This window comes from Poromitra crassiceps, assembly GCF_964638095.1.
Source record: "Poromitra crassiceps genome assembly, chromosome: 4".
Classification (NCBI taxonomy): Eukaryota; Metazoa; Chordata; class Actinopteri; order Beryciformes; family Melamphaidae; genus Poromitra; species Poromitra crassiceps.
In genome coordinates this window covers 24,633,162-24,658,704 of record NC_139626.1, presented here as the reverse complement: position 1 = coordinate 24,658,704, position 25,543 = coordinate 24,633,162, and the positions used below count along the sequence as shown (strand labels likewise).

The window sequence follows — 25,543 nt, the reverse complement described above, 5'->3', positions numbered from 1 at the left end:
AGCAGAATTTTGTTCGGCCACAGCTATGCCATTTTACATGCGATCGGGCTGAAACTTTCAGGAAGTGTAAAGAGTACCCGTCCAGGTGACCTGTCGGAGCCGGATCTTTTTAAATTAGGGCAGATGAATTGCCCTAATTACCGAATGATGATTGCTCTAAGGCTGAGGCTATATAAATTCAGTGATGATGTCATCAGTGATTATGTCATCAGTGATGTCTAAGTGATGGAGTACAGTATAAGCCACTGTGTTCCAGACCAGAGGGGGTCAACTTCCAGGGGGATCGAGGGAGGTCTAACTCCCAAGGTTCCACTAGTAATAAGAATGAGAAGTGTCTGTGTGTGTGTGTGTGTGTGTGTGTGTGTGTGTGTGTGTGTGTGTGTGTGTGAGTGAGCAAAATTTTGTTCGGCCACAGCTGTGCCATTCTACGTGCGATCGGGCAGAAACTTTCAGGAAGTGTAAAGAGCACCCCTGTGGGTGACCTAACGGAGGCAGATTTTTGAATTACGTAATTAAGGCAGATGAATACCAAATGCGCAACTTGGCCGAGTTGCACAATGGGGTATGATGTCATCAGTGATGATGTCATCAGTGATGTCATCCTTCCTGGCTGAGACTGTAAGTTCAGTGATGATGTCATCAGTGATGTCATCAGTGATGATGTCATCAGTGATGTCATCAGTCTGAGACTCCTTTGTCAGTTGCTTTTCAGTATTGCACACAGACAGACTGAAATAATTGCCTAACATAATGTATACTCTATTTTCCAGTCTTTTCCCAAGTAAAGACATGTACCAAGGCGACGAGGTGTTGGAGCTACTCACACAGGAGCTGAAGATGCCCCATACGATCATGCAAGACTTCGGTAGGTGGACATGTAGGTGAGATGACTGCTATTAGAGTACCGCAGGGATGACATTTTTGTAGGCTTACCCAGAAATCACCGCCATGCTGGTTCATAAGGGGGAAACTGAATGGGATTTTACTATGGGGATTTTGGTTAAATAGATGAAATAACTTAAGGTCTGTGGTTAACAAAAGTTTATGAAACGGCGAAGTTTGTGTTCAGCAGGATAATCTTCACAAACGAGGAGCACTTTTATGACTTTTGAAGCGTTTTCCGTCATTTACGCTTCAAAAGTCATAAAAGAGGTCCTCGTTTGTGCAGATTATCTTGCTGAACACAAATTTAGCTGTTTCATAAACTTTTGCACAGACCTTATTTCATGCACTTAACCCAAATCCCCATACTAAAATCTCACTTTTACCCCTACGAACCGGAAGTGCTACTTCCGGACCCATTACTGTGGTAGGCTACTCTATTATAGTGTAAACAGCACTTAATTTCATAGATGCACACAGTTGATATTTTGCTGTAGAAATAATGCCAGAATTTAAAGCTCTGTCATGCATCTCTCTCTTCTTGCTCCCTTCATGTATTATTGCTGCAGAGGGCCTGGAAACTGAGGTAGACGTTGAGAGCCAGGAAGCTCACGTTCTTGAGGAGGAGGTGGAGGTGGAAGGCTCAGAAGCAGAGGTTGTTGAAGGACTAGAGGTGAATGTAGAGGTCCTACAATCTGAAGGGGTAGAGAGCCATAAAATGAATGAAGACATGCTGACCTCAGAACATAGTGTGATCATGCCTGAGAATATTCTGGGGACAGAAGCTCTGGACGCACACCACCACCACCACCACCACCACCATGTCCTGACATCAGACCTCATCCAGGACCCAGACCACCACCATGATGATATGCCAGACCAGGTGTTTGTTGCAGAACTACTGTCTGAGCAGCAGAAAAACACCCTGAATCAGCAGCTTGTGTCTGAGGGGGTGATGGTTGCAGAGGCCAACTCTGAGACCATTATCAAGTATATCCAGGAGCAGCTGGCAAAAGAGGCTGTCACCCTGCAGACAGACGAGGAGGAGGATGCAAGAAGCAGCTTTGAGGATTACTTCATGATCTCCTGTGAGTGACACAGCTTGCTGTATGGCAGCACAACTTTGATTTATGAACACTGCTCTTGTGAAACAATTTGTCATTGCTAACATACAATTGTGAATAACCAAGGCTATAAAAGGAACTTGTTTTTGCATCACTGCAGTAGATGAGGTTTGGGAGAAGCTGGACATAGGAGACACTCCCCTGGAGATCAGCACTGAGGTAATGGAAGACAAGGAAGCCAAAGAGGAGGATGGATCTGAGGTCATCAAAGTCTACATTTCCAAAGCTGAAGCAGATGACGATTTGGGCAAGTGGCTTTTAGATCAATTTCACAATCTACAAACTAGACATTTTTAGATGACAATCACCTTTCTGATCCCAAAATAGAGCACTTAAGGCCGCGATCAGACAAAGTGTGTTTTCGCAGGTGGGAGTGGCCTTTGGTATTTCAAGGTTCAAGGTACATACAGACATACAGTAGACACTAGACAGTACATAAAAGAAACACTGTATATGGTGACACGTGCAAACACTTAGCAAGTTGAGGTAGTCAGTCATTCATCACAGTCATTTATACTCATCACCTTTCAGGCATACCTCTCATGCCATAAGCATCATGCAATAACACAGTGCAAAATACAATAAGTTACAGTGCAATCAGTTACAAACTATACTAGTAAATCATGCATTACATTACTGTACAAACAAGCTATTGTTAAAATTATCTAGGCAAGCAGGCAGAGATGGGCATTATTTTAAATAAATGTATTCAAATACATATTTCAAATACATTTGTGTATTTTGTAATTTGTATTTGGCTGGACTGAGAAAAATAAGATGTAATTTGAATCAAAATGCTTTGAGACCTTGTATTTTGTGTATTTTAAATACATAAAATACACTTTATTTTATTTTATGTCATTTTATTCACAAATTGACACATTTTTAACATTGTGGAATATTTTTTTTTTTAATGTGACATGTCACTTCTACTCCGCCTCTGATTGGCTTACCCTCAGAACAAACTACCGTAAACCACAAATCAGAGGCAGAGTAGGGTGGGTCTTGAGTCAGACTTCACATCACTTCTTCGCTCGTATTGGTGGAATTTCCCCCAGAGATCCACTGGCCTATCTGCAAATGAAATGGTTTACTGCATATTCAAACCAGTGTATCTTATTAGAGAGACACAACTAATATATCTTCTTCTTAATTAAAATTGGCTAAAAGTGGTTGGTGGCATGCAGGGGCAGTGTGGGTCACGATTGTGATGTCATCAGTGATGTCACTTGAACAATTGTGATGTCATCAGTGATGTCACTCGAGCAATTGTTGTGATGTCATCAGTGATGTTACTCGAGCAACTGCTCAACTGTGATGTCACTCAGGCAGTTGTGATGTCATCAGTGATGTCACTCAAGCAACTCTGATGTAGTATGAGCCGATGGTGCACAGTTGCACAATGACGCCTAGGTGGATGGGCGGTGTCTGTCTATCTGTCAGTCACGATTTTGGGAGCCCGTGGAGCCGGCGATTTCCATAACTGCAGCCATGGCGCATCATCTACAGAGTCTCCACCTATATACTGTTATGATGTCAGATATCTATGGCTAAACATGGTCAAAGTTCCAAAACTTGAGGTTAACATGTAGAAATGCTGCCTATAAGTCAAAAGCCCTCACAGAAGGTGATTAACAGCTGAAGTGAGGGAGGAATTAGCTGTACTGAAAAACAGCTAAAAGTGAAATGGAAGAACTGTAGTGTGTTAGAGGGTACACAAAAGAAAATACTGTCATAGAGGACTCGAGACGATTTACCATCTAAAGAAAAAAACTGAAAATTTCACATTTGAGAAGCTGGAATCAGAGAATTAGGAAATTTTTCATTAAAGAAATGGCTCAAAATTATTAATAGATCATCAAAATAGGCAATTAATGTAATATTTGGCAATGAATTGATGAATTGACTAATTGTTGCAGCTCTTTATCAGTTTTGATCAAATTTTTATGTATTTTCAAAATACGAAATACGTATTTGTATTTAAAATACATTTTTCAGACCCGTATTTTGTATTTGTATTGTGATACATTTTAAGTTTAACTGCCAAGTCAAGTCAAGTCAAGTTTATTTGTATAACACAATTCATACACAGAGGCAATTCAAAGTGCTTCACATAAAATGGTTGACAGGAAAATAAAATAAAAGAATAGAGTAAAATGGACATTTAAAAGCATCACAACAAAACTTTAAAAAAAAAGAGTATAAAAAGTGCATTAAGCAAGTTCATTAAGCACATAAAATGGTTGACAGGAAAATAAACGAAAAGAAGAAATAAAATGGACATTTAAAAGCATCACAACAAAACTTTAAAAAAAAAGAGTATAAAAAGTGCAATAAGCAACAGGCGCAGCAGTTGCAGAAAGAGCTAAAACTTATAGAGGACTCATTGGGTTTGCATAGTAGCTGTCAGCAGTTAAAAGCGACGGTAAACATAAAAGTCTTTAGTCTATTTTTAAAAGTAAGTAAGGTTGGGGCAGATCTGAGGTCTTAAGGCAATTTGTTCCAACTAGCAGAAGCATAGTGGGTAAATGCAGCCTTCCCATGATTTGATTTGATCCTAGGGACAGTTAATAAGCTGGACCCTGTTGACCTAAGAGTTCTAGACGGTTCGTAGCGTGGGAGCAATTCAGCTATGTATTTTGGGCCTAGGCCCAAAATACATATACAGTATAGAGGAACAAATTAATGGGGAACAAATTAATGGTTGTATCTATTGTGCTTACACCGAGGGACCCTGTATCTTATGTACCAGAGTTCATCAGCACATACGACTAAACACATGGGAGGGGTCAGACAAAATCTGGTTGGCCTGTCGAATGGTGGACTGTTCAAAGATGCCTTGGGGGGTGAGGGGGGTGGGCATTCCCATACTCTTCCCTGCCGTTTTGACCAGACTAAATATTTGAGATTTAGATTTGACCGTGGTGGCGCCATAACGTAAAATGGACTCTATGGTCGCTCTATAAAAAAATCAACATAATATTCCTGCAGACACCAAAAATTCTGAGCCTACGAAGAAAATGGAGGCGCTGATGGATTCTTGCACAACTAAACACTTGCCACATGCGTGTGCCAGTTAAGTTCCCTATCAAAGTGGCCCCCTAGGTATTTGTAGGAAGTGACCTGCTTGATGTCATGGCCATGTATGGCACCGTGCTGTGATCCCCAATTGACCTGGGATCCACCACAATCTCCTCAGTTTTACGTACATTAATCTGTAGGTGATGCTCATCACAGCAGCCCACAAAACTTTCCACTCCAGTTGTATGGATACTGATGTTGCTTGTGAGTAGACTGAGGATAACAGTGTCATCAGATAATTTTACTATCAAATTGGTTGGGTTGGGAGCTGACGCAATCATTTGTGTATAGAGTAAACAAAAAGGAGGAACTGACAGATCCATGGGGGGCCCCGGTACTACTCACTGCTGTGTCACAAAGCGCTGAATTAAATTTCACTTGTTGCGGGCTGTTGGATAAAAAAGAAAAGTACCACTTGATTAAAAAAGGATTCACGTTTAACTGAACTAGTTTTTTAAGAACGATGTCTGGATGGATTGTATTAAAGCAGTTCAATCAGGGGAGACTAGAGACCAGAGAATGTATAAAATAATATTTATTACAATAGTGAATGAATGATGAATTACAGAAAATATGATGAGAATTAGGTATTGTTAATAGTAAAAATAACCATATTTTAACTCATTGGCTGCCAGCCATTTCTGGAAAACGGACTCTCCCAGTGCCAGCCCTTTCAGAGCGTTTTCAGTGATTTCTCAAGACCCACAGAATATTGTGTGATATTACTATGTAAACACCGAACACGCCCAAAGAACGATGAGACTCTTGTATCATCAGCAAAAAAAGTTTATTTATATCATTTTCCGTTCTTTAGTTATCAGCAGTAGAAGATAGGTTGGTTTCACCAAAAACAGATGTTTCAAACTAGAACCTGAGATAATGAGCCTTTTGTGAAATGAAGCATTTCAAGCACATCACTGACTCTGAAGCTAATATTGTCTGATGTAGTGACACCTCAAATATCTGAACAGTAATTTCCTTCAATAAAACAGCAAAAACAAAGGAATTTTGATGGCAAAATAATATTTTTGAGCTGCAACCAGCAGCGCTGGCCCCTGCGTGCGCAGACCCTACACCTTCTTGCTGGTCTTGATTTACTGCTGGTGGGCATCAGGTATTCCAGCTTGTGTTTGCCAATCTGTCCATCGAGCCTGCTGTCTGGGTCGGTGTTGTATGGTGCCCTGCGTGCCCCACCCCCCTCAACTGCAAACTCCTCCTCCGTGGGAGTGTCTCTGGTGGCTCTCTGCTCTGAATTTTCTGCTGCACGTTTCAAAGTGCGCTGCACCCAGCATCTATTTTCTGAGTGCTCTGCCATTTTTGTGCGCCGGCTCCCAGCGCTCCCAGCTGAGAATAATTTAACTTTTCAGAAAGACGCTGGTGTCGGGTGCTCCTTTTCTGGCAACTAATCATATGGAGAAACTATTGCAACAGAGACAGAAAGGCTCAATTGTGGGAGCAGATTGGCTGCTGTTCACAGGCACAGCTAACGTTAGCTCCAGCATGCATCGGTTTCCGTTTCCCCACGGCTTCTTCTCTGTTTTTTCCTCACCTTTCTTTAATCCGGAGAGCACTGTCGCCACCTAATGGGTCCGTAAAATAGCTTATACACCTTCAAAATCCCCCATATTTTTACAGGAGATGCATCAGGCTTTAATCCACGTCCCACCGTCAAAAAACGCAATTGACGTCTTTAGACGTTACTATTTGAATTGACGTCTTTAGACGTCAATGGCACTCAATGATTAAGAGTACACAGCCATGTAATTGGCTTAGAATGGGGGTGAATATAAATGGGATAGGCTCACAATGGAGGTGTGTGGGGGTGAGAGGTGATGTGACGCTATGCTATTGGCTATATGAGACCAGGAGGCAAACACCTGATTATTCAATTGAAGCCCGGAAGTTGACAGGATATTTTGAGCATGTGAGCAGATTTGAAGGGATGGAGAAATAAGAAGTGAACTGATCGAGGAAGTGTAAAGTGCAGATTATAGTCTTCCTGACTGAACTTACATTAGAACGTCAATTCGATTTTTGAATGCCGCTTGGTGTCAGCCTGTCAATTTTTTATGCAAATGTTTAGATTAAATGATCAATGTTTAGATACACATTTAATAGCGGTTAGGCTAAGGTCAATGATTGCCGAGGAGCAAAAAAAAGAAAATACTTTTTTGTAACTGTAGGCGAATCAACAAAAAAAGGCAGTGGTTTTGTGTCTGCCCTGGTACAGTATCTGTCAACATTTTCACTCCATGAGTTTGCGTCCCTTAATATATAGTACTTTTATTTCTGCAATGAAGGTCATTGGTAAAATAGAGATTTCTTCCCTGAACAAGTGTCTGTGAATCATGGCTTTGACGAATAAATATTTTCTGTTTTTTATTTAATTATTTTTCCAGGGGGAACAGGGGTAATAACCAAGGATGATTACCATAATGGCCACCCTGACCTGGAGGCTGCATCTTCAGGCAGATTGGGAGTTGGCCGTGACAAGATGGTATACATGGCAGTCAAGAACCATATAAAAGAAGAGGAGGAGGAGGAGGAGGAGGAGGAGGAGGAGGAGGAGGAGGATGACAGTGGTCATGGTGATGATGATGACATCAGTACGTACTCTTGTGAAACAATTCCCTGATCAAACACTTTCAAATGACACCTGGTCAGACAGGTCCCACTGAGTGGTGGTAAATCAGTAGGAGGGTATTAAACAGCTTTTCTCTGTGGCTTTATAGATGATGAAAGAGACATGGCTGAGCAGGTGTATATGGAGGTGGTAGTAGATCAGGAAGAGGAGGCTACAGCACAGGAAGTCCAGCTAGATGACTCCCTAAACAACAAGATGTTTGTGCCCATGTCCTGGGCAAATTCTTATGGTAAAAATCATGGCTTGGATGTACACCACTTTTATAGCAAGCAGGTTCTGTGAGCAGGTTTCACGATGAGAGGTGTTTTATATTCTGTTGATTGTGAACTGATATGTCTGTACAGGCAACACCATTGATACAGTGAAGAATGGGACGGCCACGCCTTTTCTGCAGATCCGAGAGGCACTGGGTGCCAACCGTGCCCTCAAACCCAAACCGCTCAATAAAAAGAAGAAGACTGGTATGAACAGCCGTTAACACTGGGGTTGATGTCGAAGGTTGTTTGATGATGGGAATGGCTTTAAAAATTGTCAGGCCAGAGCAACATTGCACATACTCTCTGGTTGTCCCCAAAGTTTCAAATTTCTCTGCTATGATTGTATAATTTGGTGAAAATGTGAGAATTTTACACCGTTTATAAAATGTCATTCACAGTATTATAAACTAATACATGCTATCCATTCAAACCTCTATCCCAGCTGTTGTCATTGGCATAGATGGCATGCCTCTGACCATCTACCCCTGCCACATCTGTGGCAAGATGTTCTGCTCACGAGGCTTCCTCAAATGCCACATGAAGAACCATCCAGATCATCTGCCAAAGAAGAAGTACCAGTGTACAGACTGTGACTTCACCACAAAAAAGGTCCATCTGCACAACCACTTGGAGAGCCACAAGTTGCAGAGTCACCACAGTGAGCGGTGTCCCGAATACACAGAGTATGCACGCCGCTACCATGAGTCCAGCCCGCTGGGCTCTGACAAGCTCATTGTCAAGGACCGGAAGCCCAAACTGCACCACTGCAAGTACTGTGACTATGAGACGGCCGAGCAGGGCCTGCTCAACCGTCACCTGCTCGCAGTGCACAGTAAGAACTTTGTTCACGTGTGCGTGGAATGCACCAAAGGCTTCCGTCACCCGTACGAGCTGAAGAAGCACATGCGGACTCACACGGGCGAGAAGCCCTACCACTGCCCGTACTGCGAGTTCCGCTGTGCCGACCAGTCCAACCTAAAGACTCATATCAAGAATAAGCATGGCGCAGATCTGTCCTTCAAGTGCAGCCACTGCCCCCTGCAGGCGTACGCTGATGCACGGGAGCTCCAGCATCACATAGGGATGGTGCAAGGCCACAAGACCCACCAGTGCCCGCACTGTGAGCACAGGAGCACTACCTCCAGTGACCTGAAGCGCCACGTCATCTGCATGCACACCAAGGACTTCCCCCAGCAGTGTGACGTGTGTGACAAGGGCTTTGTCAGGCCCTCGGAGATGAAGAGACACGCGGAGACACACAAGGGCGGCAACAAGGTGCACCAGTGCAGGCATTGTAACTTCAACGCCCCAGACACCTTCACCCTGAGTCGCCACATCCTGTCTTTGCATACAAAGGACCTCCCCTTTAAGTGCAAGTGGCAGCCTGTGGAGCTGAAGAAGCACATGAAGACACACAGTGGTAGAAAGCTTTACCAGTGCCAGTATTGCAAGTATAACAGTACAGACGCTTCTGGTTTCAAACGCCATGTCATCTCTATCCACACCAAGGACTACCCCTACCGCTGTGACTACTGCACCAAGGGCTTTAGGAGGCCTTCAGAGAAGAGCCAGCACATAGCCAGTCATCACTAAGACATTTTGATGTACATGTGATGTCATCGCGCGCATGCGCGCACGCGCACACACACACACACACACACACACACACACACACACACACACACACACACACACACACACACACACACACACACACACTCACACTCCCCTCTCGAGTAAATCTGTTACACGTCCAGTAATTTTAGTCTATTAATAAAGGAATGAGACTAAGAAATAGACTATTGATGACGATGAAGACAATTCTAATCGACCATTCTGTTCTGTGGTGAAATGTGTCTTGTTTTGTTGAAAAAAACCCAACATATTCAGGGTTTCAAATGTCTATATTTTTAAACCCACTCAGCTGAAATGCTGCAAGATGATGACTGTGTCCTGTAATATAGCAAGTGGTGCTTTGTGAACGTCATGGCAGTTCTTCAGATGATGTTGGATATGAGTACAGTACAGGAGAGATTTGCCTCCAGAGTATCACCTAGTATCTCTTTCCCCTTAACCAGCTTTTATCCTGACATTTGTTTTGAATGCCATCTTGTCATGAACTCAAGGGGCAAGGCCATTTGTGAGATCAAAAATGGTTTAGAACAATGTTTACAGTGCATGCCTAATACATGCCTAGTACACTGCCTATTTAACTCACACTGTACATTTCATGTAAATTCATATTTAATGTCCACTGAACACTCCTCCACTCATGTACATATTGTATACATATATATTTGATTTGATTGCACTTGCAACGTTGTGATTGTCTTGAACAAATTCCTCATATGTAACTTGCATACTACTGTGGCAATAAAAGTGTAATAGTGTAATAACTAATTCTAGTATAGTATACATTCCAGAAAATTATCTATCTGATGTCAACATACTGGAAAAACCCTGATAATCAATAAACTTTTAGCGGATGCATAGTCCATAAAAAAAAAATACAACCATTAAAAACACACACAAAAAAACAACTATAAAAGGCACTTATACCAAAATGTCCACATGTGACTGGTATCTCAGCACTAAAACCAGCATGATAATGGCATTCTGAGAAACAATCAGTCAACAAATAAATTTGTAGGCTACATCAGATTTCTCAAAACAGGTCACTAGCACTACTCCACCTGGGTTTTTCCAGCAATATATGCATGCCGTCATAAAACGCCATAAAGTTTGTGGAAGCTTGCATTTTATACTTCACCCACAAGGGGGCAGTATAAAGTAGGCCCTAAAGAGTGGAATTTCCTTACCAACATGCAACATGCTATCAGTCATCTGTAATGAAGTGTGCCAGATATTTTGTTTTATCACAAACAGATAGAACATGCCAAAGATGATGGGATTCAAGCAAGACGGCCCAACTTCAACTCACTTCCTGTCATTTTGTCACATGGGTTTTGAACCAGCAGAGGAGGCTACTTAGTCCATGGGCCAGTCCAGATTCCGGTACCACTCAAGGTGGCAAAACTTACTTATAATTTTTGATAAGAGACATGTCTGTAGATGATATTTTGGTATGATAGCCATTCCTTAGTGGTAGCTGTGACACAGTTACCAGCTTGTGAAGTGAACCACCCCTAAAGTAAATTGCATTTTAGACGCTGGTGCATATCCTGGGTTAGGCACATTGTCAGGGCATTTTTCAATCTATTTTAAAGGGGACCTTCTTAGCTTTCATTTAAGGCAACTGCTGCTAACAACTGCTGTTTGCTTCAAGAGGAAACCTGCCTATTTCTGCTGCCAAAAGGGCCTAAACACCTCTGCCCTTTTCACACCTAGAAACCCCCCACTTTGCACTCAACAAGAACAAGAACAGCTCAGAAGTTAACTGAAAATGCATGCTGACATAAACATGATCACATAATTTTTAATAATCTATTCATATCCTAATTAATATTAGGTCAATAATAGATAAGTGTAATTGTGTTAATATTCCCATGAAATACTATATATATATATCTATATAGTCAAATGTTATTTTCTAATGTTAGAAGTAACTGGTCAAGATGAGCTCTGATAATAAGACTGCTGGTAGGGGGGCTCAGCCCCTAATCAGAATGTGACATGCATACACTGCTTCGCAAAAGTGGTTGAACACCCCCCCCCCCCCCCCCACACACACACACACACACTACCACCACCAGCAGCTAAACAACTAATATAGCCAGTCCAATGAAAAATGTAATATGTGCTGTTTGAAGTATCAACCCCTTTCACTTTGGCAAACCTCAACTCAAATACACAATGGCGCCACTGCAATTAATGTGCAAGGGGGCAAAACAGAAGCTGCCCTGGCATTATAGCTACACTCACTGAGCACTTTACTGGAACACCAGACTAATACTGGGTAGGTATCAGGGTGGGAATTTTGTCATTTTAGGGCCAAGGCCATTTGGCCTTCGGCGTCACATATTTTTGTTAGGGCACAAGGCCACATGCCAGGGCACAAAGGCAATTGCTCTATAGAGACAGTCCGCATGTCTGGCAACGCCCATAAAGGCTCTAGGAACGCCCACAATAGACGCTGGTTAGCTGGCTCAGCCTGACTGGGGGCATGGTCAGGGTGGGGTAAAAACCCCTGTTCTATCCATTCAGCAAAGTTAGAATTTAGCTGATAGCCCAGCCCAGGCAGACACGATCGGGGATTTACCCACCGCAGTAAACGCACATCTGAGCAGACGTATTGTGTTCTGCTCTAGAACCCCCAAACCTGTAGTTTAGAGCCGCAGCACCGTCTTTTGGTGAGTCAGCCCATGAGATATATCGGCGGTTTTACCCCACTCGCGCGCCAGCCGTTTAACATTTTGTGGGCGTTCCCAGACATCTGTATCGTGAAGAGCGATTTTTCAGAAATGTGTGTTAAAATGAGCCAATTACACATCCTTTGCACATTAAACTGAGACCACTGACGTTTTTAAAGCAACTGACAGTAGCAGGCTGGTAGCAGGGCACTGCCAATGTGGCCTTAGGGATCTCAGGGCATCACGGCCAGAAGGAGGAGCAATGGAGGCCATGGCCTCTGTGTAATTCCCACCCTGCTAGGTATAGCTTTCAGCTCTGTGTTAACCGGCTATCAAAGTGACATCCGCCTTAAGGTTTGACGTATTGCATTCTGAGATACTTTTCTGCTGACCAAAGTTGTTGTTTTTGCACCATTCTGTGTAAATTCTTGAGACTGTTGTGAGATCAGCGGTTTCAGAAGGGTTGCACCCGTGCCGCGGTCAAAGTCGCTTATGGTGTGAGTTGCATAATGTTAGTTAGTTTGTTCAGCCATAGTAACCACACGCAATGCCAGCATTGGGAAACTAGCTGTTGAATTCAACAATTTGATCAGAGTGAAATAAATTATAAACAATAAACACATGTTGCATGCAGGTGTAATTACACCTCAATTAGGTCAACAACAGACACGTTTGATGTTAAATCCAACAAACCAGAGCTCTGAAATTAAACCCACCACGTCTTGCCCAGGACAAAATTATCCCTGTTATTCTGTCTTAGTTATCTTTGTCTTAGTTATTCTGGCTTTAATTCTGCATACCGGTATGTGTGCTGTGAGGGGGGGCTCTTTATGTGACCATGCCCAGGGGCCCATCATGTCATAATCCGCCTGGGCATAAGTTGTTGGGAGAAGTACATTCCTCTATACCGGTGGAGAGGAGTGGAACAAGATCTCTAACGGAATTAAATCTGCAAATTCTCTAAATGGTTTTAAAAACCTGAAAAAATTATTGCTGAGTAAACTAGAGTAATGTGCAAGACTTCCGTTGTACTGGTTATTGAACTTGTGTGTTTTTGTTGATTGTTCTATTTGGTTTATTTGATGTTATGTGTTACCGTATGTCTGTTTTTATAAGACCAGGGACCATGTTGGAAATAAGTGTTCACACTTTTAGATGTCTATCCCTTGGATTTTGTCTGCTATATCCATAAAATCAATCAATCAATCAATCAATAAGATACTCTGGTACCATAGACCTATGAGCATCCTTATGCTGGACTATGGTGTTTGTTATGGCCAATCCATGTCTAAAGCACAGAAGTCCAATTACAGAACACTCAGATCAGGGAAGCCATCCCAATCACGCCCCTCTGAGTGCTGTGAGCATTCCAGTCTGATGTTCCTTGATGCCACAGGGCTAAAAGAAATGATACAATTTAGGCAAAAATTGTGGAAACACGTCTGTCATTGATGGGTTGAAGAGCTCAAGTCACCTCTATATTTGTCAGAAAAAAATGACAACTGGCCTTAAATGAAAGCTAAGAAAGTCCACTTTAAAATAGGACCAAAAACAATAGTACAAAATATTTAAAAATGTCCTGACCATGTGCCTAAACTAGGATATGCACCAGCGTTTAAAATGCAATTTACTTTAGGGCTGGTTAACTTCACGAGTTGGTAACTGTGTCACAGCTACCACTCAGGAATGGCTATCATACCAAAATATCATCTACAGACATGTATGTTATCAAAAATCATAAGCAAGGTTTGCCACCTTGAGTGGTATCGACAAGTGACATTTTGAGCTTTGGCCCATGGACTAAATGTCACTGACATTGAAGGGTGTAGATCCAGGGGGGGCAAGGAGGGGGGTGGGGGGTCTGTAATATCTGTATGGTTTAACTTCTGCTTCTGAGAAACGAATGTTCTATGACATGATATTGTATTCTCGAAAGTGTGAACTTGAATACTGTATGAAAATATATAAAAATGTGAGTGTCGGATGAGTTCAAATGGCAAAGAACAGCTGCTGTTCAGCTTCCCGTTTTATCTTGGTTTGGTTGGAGGAAGTGGGCAGAATTTTCTTTGGTATCGATATCATCACTCTGCGGCCTTCCCCCTCAGTGTATTTCCTCTTTACGGTCCTCCTCACGGTCCCGCTATCACCAAATTTGGTTCAAGGTATGTGGCAGACAAGATAGAGTCAACTTTGCAGTAACTATCACATATTCTCTTAATGGCCAGTTAAGACCAATAATTCACAACTTGACAAAACCATTTTAGAACGTTGCAGGGGAAAGTTGCAGTGGTGTAAACTGGCCCATCTCATCTGGACTCAGGCTGATGGCGTCACCAGCGATTCAGCTGGGCAAGTCGGGGCTGGTTGCAAGTAGTTGCAAGCAAGCAGTTGCAAGTTGCATCCCCTTTCGTCGTGAATCTTGGGTCTGAACTGGGCTTAAATGTCTGGGGCCCACACGCAGGGGAGGCAAGTGTTGGCTTCACACGCACCAGCTGCAACAAACCACAGAGCTCAATGGCTTCATTACACTTCACGCTGTTGTGTTGCAGTGACAAAAGGTACAAACTCTGTAGTCTATCTTGTTTTCTGACAGTGTAGGGATCAAAGATTAAATTCCGATTGTGCAAATGTGTCCGGTTTGCACACATACTGTAAATGTCTAAAAGGAATTGTGGAATTGTGGATTTCACACGTTTTTGGGGAAAATAGCATGTAAAGAGGGTTCTTATATATGTCGATGGTTCTTACATTTTTATCATGTAGCCCCGCCCACTTGACCCATTTGTGTTTGTCTCTCTGGTCAAAGCTAGTAGTGACTCACTGGAAGCAGGCTGCAGGGATAAGCTCTGCCACAGGAAGTGTAAACAAACACAATCGGTTCCAATTGTGTTCACACTTCCTGTTAGTCTCTCAAGCCAGACTGTCTCTTCTACATTAGGTGAATAAGGGCCCATTTCATTATATCCAAACCATTTTATCTATTCTAACTGCCAGGCCAGAATTTGTAAATGAGTAAAAGTGGTCTGATCATCATATGATCTTCTTCCCTTCTGCTATAATTTTATTTACTCAGTGACTTATGGAAGCAATGAAGCATATCCATTGTTGCTCTTAAACTGATCCTTATAGCTCATGTCACATGTGACTCATTTCCATGATGCCAGACAGGACCTCACAATTCAAATGGGAGTGAAATTCTTCAGATTGTTCAATAGAGAGAAGACAAACCTCAGCTGAACTTTATTTGTTTTTAGTTACCGTATCCAACTTAATTTAATACAGTTGCACTATGTTCTTTCACTTTGGAAAATCTCAATGCAAGTTTCAAGTTGAGTCTTTTATGTTTTATATAAAACTATTATGTCATTATGTCTATTTATGTCATAACAGGAAGCATTCCTTTGCGCTTGTGGTAATGCATAAAAGTGTTTTATTTTGGGCTTACAGTCCAAGATGTTTCTTGGCCTTTAGTGAAGTAATATAATTTTCTTTTTCAACTCTTCTACTTCCTCCCCAGTGCTGGACGGACCCTCGTACTCCAGTCTGCACAACAGTCTCTCGCCATCTTCTGTCATAGGCTGAAGGCTCGTTAAGAAGTACCTTAACATCATCCTCTACCCACTGAATCATTCATATATCCTTCATATCATAGCCTTCTCCCGTTCTCTCAGCTCTTACTTTTAGCTCTTTTGTTAGCACTTCTCTGTGAGGAATGCTGTCAAAGCACACCTGCACTGTCGCTTACTATCGTTTGCTTGTTGGGATGGTGATCTGAAAATAATGGTAATGAGGGTAATGAGTCATTGAGGAAGCAGGAAAACATGTTGAGGATAAATACTTTATTCCATGGCACCAGTATAAACCAGGTATACTGCACTTGGTGGAATCAGACCAAGGAATAACAGTACAAGTTGTGTAAAAACATAAGGTGGGAATCTGAAAAAAGGTGCTTAAAAATAAAAGGATAGGGAATGGAGGCAGAACATTTTTCAGAATCTTCTAGCTGCAGCAACAACCCAAAGAAAGGCTTTCGCGTCATTCTCTCTCATTTTTGACCAAGATGCTGTAAAAGTGCTGTTGTCCAGTGTTGGAGAGAGACAGTTTCACAGGCGGAGCCCAGAAGGCGTTTTCCATGGTGATGTGATCGTGGGAAGATGTTTCCATGGTGATGTGATCGTGGGAAGATTGGTGGGTATTGGTGGGTGTCCATGCTTAATAAGCGTGGTTAGCCACATAGAGTGAGTCGGCGCCGGCAGCGCTGGCTCCAGAGCCAACGTATTTGCCAACGCAGGCCTGGCTGTTAGCCTGTAAGAGACAAAAGGAGAGTATTATAGAATGCACAATCCCATACATGTTTATTTATTTATTTTTTAGATTATTTTTCGGGGGCATTTTTTGCATTTATTGATAGGACAGTAGGCAGACAGGAAGGGTGGGTAGAGAGGGAGACGGCAGGGTACCACAGGTCGGATTTGAACCCGGGTCGGCCGCACGAAGGACTCAGCCTTTGTGGTACGCGCTCTACCAGATGAGCCACTGGGACGTCCCAAGTTTCTAATTCTAATAACCTGATGACAAGCCAACACATGCAGTAGATACCTTCACATTTAAAAGAAAATAGTGTATTGAGCTCCCGACATACCAGAGCTCTCTTGATGAACTCATCCTGGCATGCCTTGCCATTTTCCTTCTTGCCGCACCATGCTTTGAGGGCGGAGGCCTGCAGGGCACGGCCATATGAGAAGGTCACAGCCCAGGGCCTGTGCAGGGGGCACACGTTCATGGCATTCAGGTTGACGGAGGCCTCCTCCTCACTCTGGCCACCGGACAGGAAGGTGATTCCTGCAGAGGTGTTGAGAAAAAGAGCGGCGGGGTTAGCCATGCACCTGTTTGGGCTTTTGAGAGAAGATAATAAATTGTATACACAGTAGTAGACTATTGAATGAAGGAACCATTGTTCATGGAAATAGGGTGTAGAAAGGAGTAGAAAATAGTGTTGTGTCTGTGATGTTCGCACTCGTATGTGAGAGAGAAAGAGAAGAAGGCTCACCGGGGACTGCGGGGGGCACGGTGCGGCGCAGGGCGGTGATGGTTGCCATGGCGATCTCCTGGTTGGTGTACTTGTGTGAGCAGGAGTGTCCGGCCGTGACCATGTTGGGCTTGAGCAGGGTGCCCTCCAGGTAGACGTGGTGGTCGGACAGCGCCTTGTAGACGGCAGCCAGGACCTTCTCAGTCACGTACTGCGTGCGCTTCAGGTCGTGGTCGCCGTCGGGGAGGATCTCAGGCTCAATGATGGGGACGATGCCATGCTGGTGGGGGGGGGGGCAGAGGGACACAGGGGTCAGCAACACAGTTGGTCACTGAGGACAGTTTATGATATGTGGTCCACAGACAATAAAGAATGCACTGGGGACATAGTTATTACTTTACAGTTCTTATTTGGTTCAGCAGTTCCCAAACTGGGGTCCAGGGGGTTTATTTGATTCTTATTTCATTTATTAGAAGTTAAAACCATGTATTTATTAGTTAAAACCTAAATGCATTTCTTCTATCATTCTACTGTATATCCTTGGCAAGAGTGTCAGTACTATGCACCTTATAAATTAAATGAATTGGAAGGGACATTGAAATTTGAATTTCTAGCCCCCCTGGATGATTTGAATTGCTGATATGTTTTGTGATGCTTCTTCTCATACACTGTGAAACAGTTTGTTTTCTCACGGTAATGTATAAATAACAGACGACATAGTTCCGCCCACAAACCCACTCAGGAAGTAACTGTGTGGGTAGTTAAAGAGGACATGGAACATTTGATCATATGACTAGTTCATTTGCATTTCACCTCAGACAAGACAGGACACTGCTTTCAAGTCTGAAATGTACCTAGATTTGTTAGAAAGATGAACATTTCCCCTTTTCGCCAACTATGTGTACTGTACTGTACAGTACAGTACAGTACAGTACAGTACAGTACGTTTTATATCCTCTTTAAAGCCAAAAGAAAAGAAGCACTGATGTTTGCATGCATCATTAACATGCATTTGAATTTTATATAGCGAGGATTGTCGAACAATTTGATGTGATTTTGAACAAGCAACATTAGTGTTATTTTTTACAGTGCACCTAAACTGCTCCTTAAACATCAAGACTGCACAGACTATAAAAAAGGACATATCTTTACACTGACACTTTGTATATATCTGTCCTTGCTGTGAAGCTAGTCAACTCTGACTTCAGCATCTGTCTGTTGTGTCTGACTGTCTCACCATCTGGCAGATGCTGGCATAGCGGGCCAGGACATTGGCATTCTCAATGATGGCCAGTCTGGAGGGGGTGGTGGGGGTGATCTTCAGCACGGAACGCCACTTGGCAAAGTCAGCACCATCCTTCTTGTACTGGGCACAACGCTCATACAGTCCATCAAGACCTGTGAGAGAGGGAGAGAGCAGGTTGGATAAGGCAGACAGGGAGAGAGCAGGTTGGATAAGGTAGACAGGGAGAGAGCAGGTTGGATAAGGCAGACAGGGAGAGAGCAGGTTGGATAAGGCAGACAGGGAGAGATCAGGTTGGATAAGGTAGACAGGGAGAGAGCAGGTTGGATAAAGCAGACAGGAAGAGAGCAGGTTGGATAAGGCAGACAGGGAGAGAGCAGGTTGGATAAGGTAGACAGGGAGAGAGCAGGTTGGATAAGGCAGACAGGGAGAGAGCAGGTTGGATAAGGCAGACAGGGAGAGATCAGGTTGGATAAGGCAGACAGGGAGAGATCAGGTTGGATAAGGTAGACAGGGAGAGAGCAGGTTGGATAAGGCAGACAGGGAGAGATCAGGTTGGATAAGGTAGACAGGGAGAGAGCAGGTTGGATAAGGCAGACAGGGAGAGAGCAGGTTGGATAAGGCAGACAGGGAGAGATCAGGTTGGATAAGGCAGACAGGGAGAGATCAGGTTGGATAAGGTAGACAGGGAGAGAGCAGGTTGGATAAAGCAGACAGGAAGAGAGCAGGTTGGATAAGGCAGACAGGGAGAGAGCAGGTTGGATAAGGTAGACAGGGAGAGAGCAGGTTGGATAAGGCAGACAGGGAGAGAGCAGGTTGGATAAGGCAGACAGGGAGAGATCAGGTTGGATAAGGCAGACAGAGAGAGATCAGGTTGGATAAGGTAGACAGGGAGAGAGCAGGTTGGATAAGGTAGACAGGGAGAGAGCAGGTTGGATAAGGTAGACAGGGAGAGAGCAGGTTGGATAAGGTAGACAGGAGAACATAGAAGGAAAGCCAATAGGGTAAAACTGCTGATTCTGTGTGTTTGAGTGCCCACTGGGCCTAGAAGTGTTACTGTCTGTGTCTCTGTGTGTGAGTCGGTCTTCGCTCACCCTGGGTGGTAGTCTCGCCGTTGGTTCCGGCCAGGGGGACGACACCTTTGTCAACCTTGATGCCGACCACCCAGCCTCTCTCCTTGAGGTGCTGGGGGAAGACCTTGCCATCGTCGGTCTTCTGGTACATGGTCTCGTGGAAGAGGATGGCGCCGCCGATGCAGGGGTCGACACCTTCAGCGGTGAAAAGGAGCTGGCGGTACAGCCTCCTGTTCTCCTCAGTGTTCTCAGCATTGATGCTCTGGAAGCGCTTGGCCACGCTGCCTGTAGGTTTCAGAGACAGACAGGACTGTGGGCATTGGTGGACGTTTCCAAAAGTTTCTGGAGGCTGAGGATTGAGTGTGACCAGCCTCTGCAACCTGAGCTTGTGTTCTTAAGATAGTGATATGAAGGACATTTCTCAAAAAAAGAGGGACAAATATTAAATTCTAGCTCAGTAAATAGACTGTTGTGTTTTGAGAAGTGTCCATGTTAAGCTTGATCTTGAAGTAGTGATAATCTGACTGAAATAGTCATAGCCTAACTGTGTCCATGAGTACTTGAACCATAACTGGTTTAACAATAATTTGCTCATTATGCATTATACAATATAGTTTTTTAGTTTTTATACATTGTGGGCATACAACCAGTCAATCTCATTCAGTTCCTCGGACTGATTAACTGATGTCTCTAAAAATTGAGTGGCTTTTCTTGAAACGGCTCTTTACCGGTGGACTCGTCTGCGGCGAGGATTCCCTTGCCGGGAGCGACGATCCTGTGAGCGATATCGCTGAGCTCCTTCTTCTGCTCAGGAGTGAGGAAAGGGTACGCGTGAGGCATCCTGACTCTGCCAATGAAGAGGACAAAGGGGGAGGTGGCTGAGATTATATACAGGAGCATATGGCATTTGACTGGGGCAGACAGACGGCTCAAATTACACACTAGCTCATGTGGTCTGTAGGCCAGCCAGCCACACACACAGCGCTGAGGCGTGAGCAGCAAGCTTGATATTTGAGTTTCGGATACGTGTGTTTATTCATGTAGTGAATCTGTGGAACTTAGTGCAGGGTGAAAGTCATTTTGAATGTAATGAATGAGGAAGTGCCTCGCTGACAAAATGAAGAACGCAACGCTGAGGAGGAAGTGGTGCAATGAGCTTTTACTTCCCTCGTTGTTGCATTGTGCTGTGGCTTGCCCCCCCACCCCGTCGGGCCTGTCAGTGTCAAGGCCAACTGGTGTCCCTCCAGTCCCTACTACGTGACTGCCTGCAGTTGTTGCTAAGCGCAACTGCTGCAGGGTGGCTTTTACATAGGTTCCTGTAGGTACACACTGTTCCCTATGTACAGTATCTCAGGGCTCAGTGTCAGCAACAGCCCTGCCTTGCCCCCCACCCCGCCCTCCTCAAATCTGCCCCTTCCCCCCACAAAGCCACAGCAAGCATGTGGGCGACCTTTTCCATTTTCCCCTCCCTTATCCCTGACCCCCCCCCCCCCCCCCCCCCACCACTGCCCCCCTGCTCTTCTGTCACACACCTCCTTTATCCACCCTCTCTCTCTCTCTCTCTCTCTCTCTCTGTCTCTCTCATTCCTGTCTGTTATCACTATCAGTCAGTGTTGGGCAAGTTACTTTCAAAATGTAATATACTACATTACTAGTTACCTATATTACTAGTTACTTTCATTTGAAAGTAATACGTTACTTTACAATATCACTGTCTGTGTAGAGTAACTCGTTACTTGTTACACTACTTTTGCATTACTTTCACCAAAATAACAGCAGTAGCAGAAAGACATCGCCGCCCCGGAGCCATCCCGGAAAAGAATTTCAACCGTCTTGAAGTCTGTATACCGTCCAAAATTCTAAATGTTATCCTTTTCCTTTGTTATTGTCATCTATAATGGTTATTTGCATGCAAACACACAATTAGGAAATGATTGTAACTTGTGTTACTTGACAGAGTAACTGGTATAATATTACTGAAATCATATTGGTAATAAGTTATATTACTGAGTTACTGCTAAAAGTAATATATTACATGTAATATGTTACTGTGGTAATGAGTACCCCCAACACTGCTATCAGTAGGCTCGACTAAATATAAACACTTGAGCACTGCAGGGCGACTTAAGTCCCAAGGCTCAGCCAGAGGGGGGGTTATGTAAAACTGAGCTGTGCAGATTCAAACCCCACTGTTACGATGTCACGTGCTCTACATGAAGATTAATTTAGACAACCGGGACACATTTAGACGTACGAGCTTAGTCAAGTCTGTGAGTCACCGCTGGGCCTCACAGAAACAATGCTATGGAAACTGTTGTATCAGATCAAGGAAGTCAACCAAGCAACCTTTGATGATGCAACACTGTGAAAGAGACAAACCGAGTGTTGAGCAGTAAGTGGGTCGTGTGTGGTGCAATTGCGTGCAATTGCTTCAGTGTGTCATGTGTGAATAGCTCTACGGTAAATACACAACCCTGAGGTGAATGTCATGCATACAATGAACCACCATGGATTCCTTGAATTGGTCTGTTTTTAGAGTGCAACTGAAGCAATTCAGCAGTTCATTTTGGAATACTGAAGGTTAGTGATCATACAGATATTTTGGCCTGTGTTGTTGAACCAGAAGCCACTGAGAACAGATGTCTCTTAAGCTGTTACACTCATACATACAGTAACTCCATAGAGAATACCTTGGACAATGTGGCAAACTGTGTGACAGTAGGCTACACAAAGATTTGCTTCAACTAAAAGTGGACAATTCCAGTATGGTAAAGCTCATGTGAATGTAAAAGTTCAGACAAACACGAATGACATCATCAAGAGAGCTGATCCATGCTGCACATTGGTTCATTCACAGAAACGTCCTTTCTGCGACATAACTTTAGTGCTTGGCCATATGAATGATACATGCATTCACACTCCATGCTTAGGATAGTGCTGCCTTTGCATTAGCTGTGTAACATTCAAGTTTGAATCGGCATGCTACTGTATATTATGACCAATATATTCATCAGGAAGCATGAAAATCACATTCAAGCGGAATGTGAAATCATACTTCAATAATTGCGTCTTTATCTCATAGCTGTCATTTTTGATTTTCCGTTCATTTACCTTTGAGGTTAGGAGGAGAGCTGGGAGAAGAGAGAGGGAGGAAGAAGATCCGGCTTTAGTCTGCGACACCCCCTGCAGCCGGCTGGCCCTTGTATTTATCCTCCCATTGTGACCCCTCACATTTCAGCTGCCCGGCTATAAAAAGACCGGGACGCAACCAGAGACGGCTCGTGACATTCAGGAAGACTGGGCTGGAGTAACACGGTGGTGAGCCGCCAGGGAAAGGGCAAAGAGTGATTCAAGAGAGAAACATAGAGAGGGAGGGAAAGATAGTGGGGAGGGGGCGATATCTAGAAACAGTGGGTGGAAGAATGGAATGTGAAACGTGAAAGATGAAAAGGGATTGAGATGACAGCAAACCTTGGTGAAGGATGACATTGGCAAACTAGTTGAACTTTGACCTTAAGGTGTCCTACGTGAACCTGAAACAAAAACAATGCACCTCCCGAGCACATAACTGCACTCTACAATTTAATATTATGCATTAATGTGACTGAGTGTTGTATGGAATAGAAGTGTTTGTTCAAGTCCAGTTAATGCTTTAGAACATGCTGATTCCACTGCGAGGTGTGAGAGGAATCAGAGCATCTCAGCACAGAGGTCATACTGTATGAAAAAACTGTCCTTGTGTATGGTAATGTCCTGATACCACACCCAAGATGCTTTCAAAAATAATTAAATAAACTAAATAAACAAACACTATATATACGCTATATATATATATATACACACATATATATACATACATACATATATATATATATATTTCTGACACAATGCAGAAAAAAATGAATAACATCCAAGACACAATTTATATAAAAAACTCTTGTGTGCCTAAGTGCTGTATATACATACATACAAACAGGGGACTGGGGAGCATGTGACAACATTGCTAACCTGCCCTTAGAAATCCAATCCAGACATGGCTACATAGTGTACTGATCCTTGACCTTTTTGAGACCTTTCTCGATCGCCTTTGCTCGGCAGCAAAGGGTCAACTGGGAGGCTTGGCAAATGTTGCACACGCACGCACAGTTAGGCTGTATCACGTTATCAAGTCACACATCTGAAAGGCTGTGAATTTTGTTCTTCTGTTGCACTCTATCACTATAGTCACACTGTTACCATGGAAACGTCTTGGCTTTGAGCTGTGACATTATCTTTGGTGAGCAGCAGCAGGACAAGAGGTTCACTTCCTGAAGAGGGGCAGCGGGCTGAACAGCCAACGTTAAAGCTGTGTCTATGAGACAAGCAGGGCCAAACTATGTCATCTATAGCAGTGTTTCTCAACCACTAGGCCACGGCCCACTGGTGGGCCTCAGAGTGCCGCGGAGGACCTCTCGCATCAAGATATCAGAATGATAGATGATCATTTATTTGGGAAGGTGGTTCTTGGAAATGTTTCAACAATCAGAAGTGGGCCTTTAAGTACAAAAGTTTGAGCGCCTCTGATCTAGGCCAACATTTTAGAAATGATCAGTGATTATTATCAGTTCTTTCATGAATGCAGTGTCTTCATAAACAATGCCCGACAGGGCCAACAGCAGCGCAGTCTTCAGGAGACAGGTGTTTCAGATCAATTGTGTCCACGGGCTCAAATGGAGGACCGGAGAGTCCTTCGAGCACCGTGACCAAGTCCCATTTCGGGAAAACGCTCGGTGGCAGGTGGAAATCGCAGCCACGAACACCTTCAGGGATTGAGGGGACAGGCCCGCATTGTACAGGCTCTGAAGGAAACAGAGAATGGGCTGTATGCCACAATACACTGGATCGATGTCCTGTTCCGCGCACTAGCGCGTGAAGGTTCGCCACTTATACGTGTACTGAGAGCGAGTAGAGGTAGCTCTAGCGAAAATCAGGGAAAATTAACGATCAATTATCGATTATCGATCATATTAATAATAATATATATATATTTTTTTTACAAAATGAATGCCAATGAACTCTTTATTTCAATGTGTCTCCTCTCCAACACTCTGCTGTCCCCGGCGCATGCCGGTGTGAATTCCCCATGTTTAAAACAGTTTTGTTGGCACAAAGGCCCGTGCCCAGCCAGAAAACTAGAGACTATATGAAGCTCCACCTCACGTTAGTCGGCTGTGCAATTGAGTGGGGCGAGGAGGAACGAATTCCACCCAAACCTAGTCCGCAAAAAAAAAAAAATAATAATAATAAAGGTAATAATAATAATAATAATAACAATAATCGATAAGAATTCCACATGATCGATTCCATTCCTTAACGATCAATTATCGATTTTCGATAACTGATGAACATCCCTAGTGTGTACCACATTCAAAGGCAAACCTTGAGCTAGCAAGCGGTCCCGCTCAGAAACCAAGCTGCCAGCTTCCACCTGTGAGGGAAAGCATGGAGTATCTCCCCCTCCGCCTGCATCAGGAGGTCGGCCCGACGCAGCAGCAGCCACTGCGACCCCTCCGCCAGAGAGATCAGGTCCGCAAACCAGATCTGCGTCGGCCACAGTGGAGCCACCAGAATAAGCTGTAGGGCCTGCTCCTTCACCCTGTCCAGCACCTGCGGGATCAGGAGAATGGGGGGGGGGGGGGGGGGGGGGAGAACTTGTAAAGGCCCTCCCTCGTCCAAACGTGCACCAGAGCGTCGTGGTCTAGAGGGGGACAATGCATTGCACACCGTGATGCGAAGAGATCGACGCGTGCCCCTCCAAACCTGGCCCAGACCTGCTCAGCCACCAGGGTGGAGACGCCACTCTGACTTGCGGAGGTTGCCCCTTGACAACAGGTGCGCACCCAAGTTCAACCGGCCCTGTA

At 43.9% G+C, this 25,543-nt stretch overlaps 2 protein-coding genes across 2 annotated transcripts; one reads left to right on the top strand and one right to left on the bottom strand.

The window, feature by feature from the left end:
- Nucleotides 1-789: 789 nt before the first annotated feature.
- LOC310775688 (zinc finger protein 711-like) lies at nt 790-9,581 on the top strand (the record flags this gene model as incomplete). Its single annotated transcript, XM_083635837.1, has 6 exons — nt 790-865; nt 1,452-1,970; nt 2,107-2,253; nt 7,487-7,693; nt 8,076-8,192; nt 8,431-9,581. The coding sequence occupies 6 exons, from the start codon at nt 790-792 to the stop codon at nt 9,579-9,581; spliced, it is 2,217 nt and encodes a 738-aa protein (XP_083491963.1).
- A 6,546-nt stretch (nt 9,582-16,127) lies between these two features.
- Nucleotides 16,128-22,886, bottom strand: aldoab (aldolase a, fructose-bisphosphate, b). Its single transcript, XM_083634861.1, has 7 exons — nt 22,755-22,886; nt 20,372-20,490; nt 19,665-19,928; nt 18,565-18,725; nt 17,349-17,607; nt 16,941-17,140; nt 16,128-16,603 (listed from the first exon to the last, which is right to left on the bottom strand). Exons 2-7 carry the CDS (start codon nt 20,481-20,483, stop codon nt 16,511-16,513), a joined length of 1,089 nt encoding a protein of 362 aa, XP_083490987.1. The 5' UTR covers nt 20,484-20,490; nt 22,755-22,886; the 3' UTR covers nt 16,128-16,510.
- Nucleotides 22,887-25,543: the final 2,657 nt, after the last annotated feature.

What these genes read in the sequence shown, in the direction of transcription:
- aldoab (XM_083634861.1), bottom strand. Translation starts at nt 20,483, where the DNA reads ATGCCTCACGCGTACCCTTTCCTCACTCCTGAGCAGAAGAAGGAGCTC. An exon ending in CGGCGAGACTACCACCCAGG is followed by an intron (nt 18,726 to 19,664) that starts GTGAGCGAAGAC and finishes CCTCTCTCACAG; the next exon opens with GTCTTGATGGACTGTATGAG. An exon ending in CGTGCCCCCCGCAGTCCCCG is followed by an intron (nt 17,141 to 17,348) that starts GTGAGCCTTCTT and finishes ACACCTCTGCAG; the next exon opens with GAATCACCTTCCTGTCCGGT.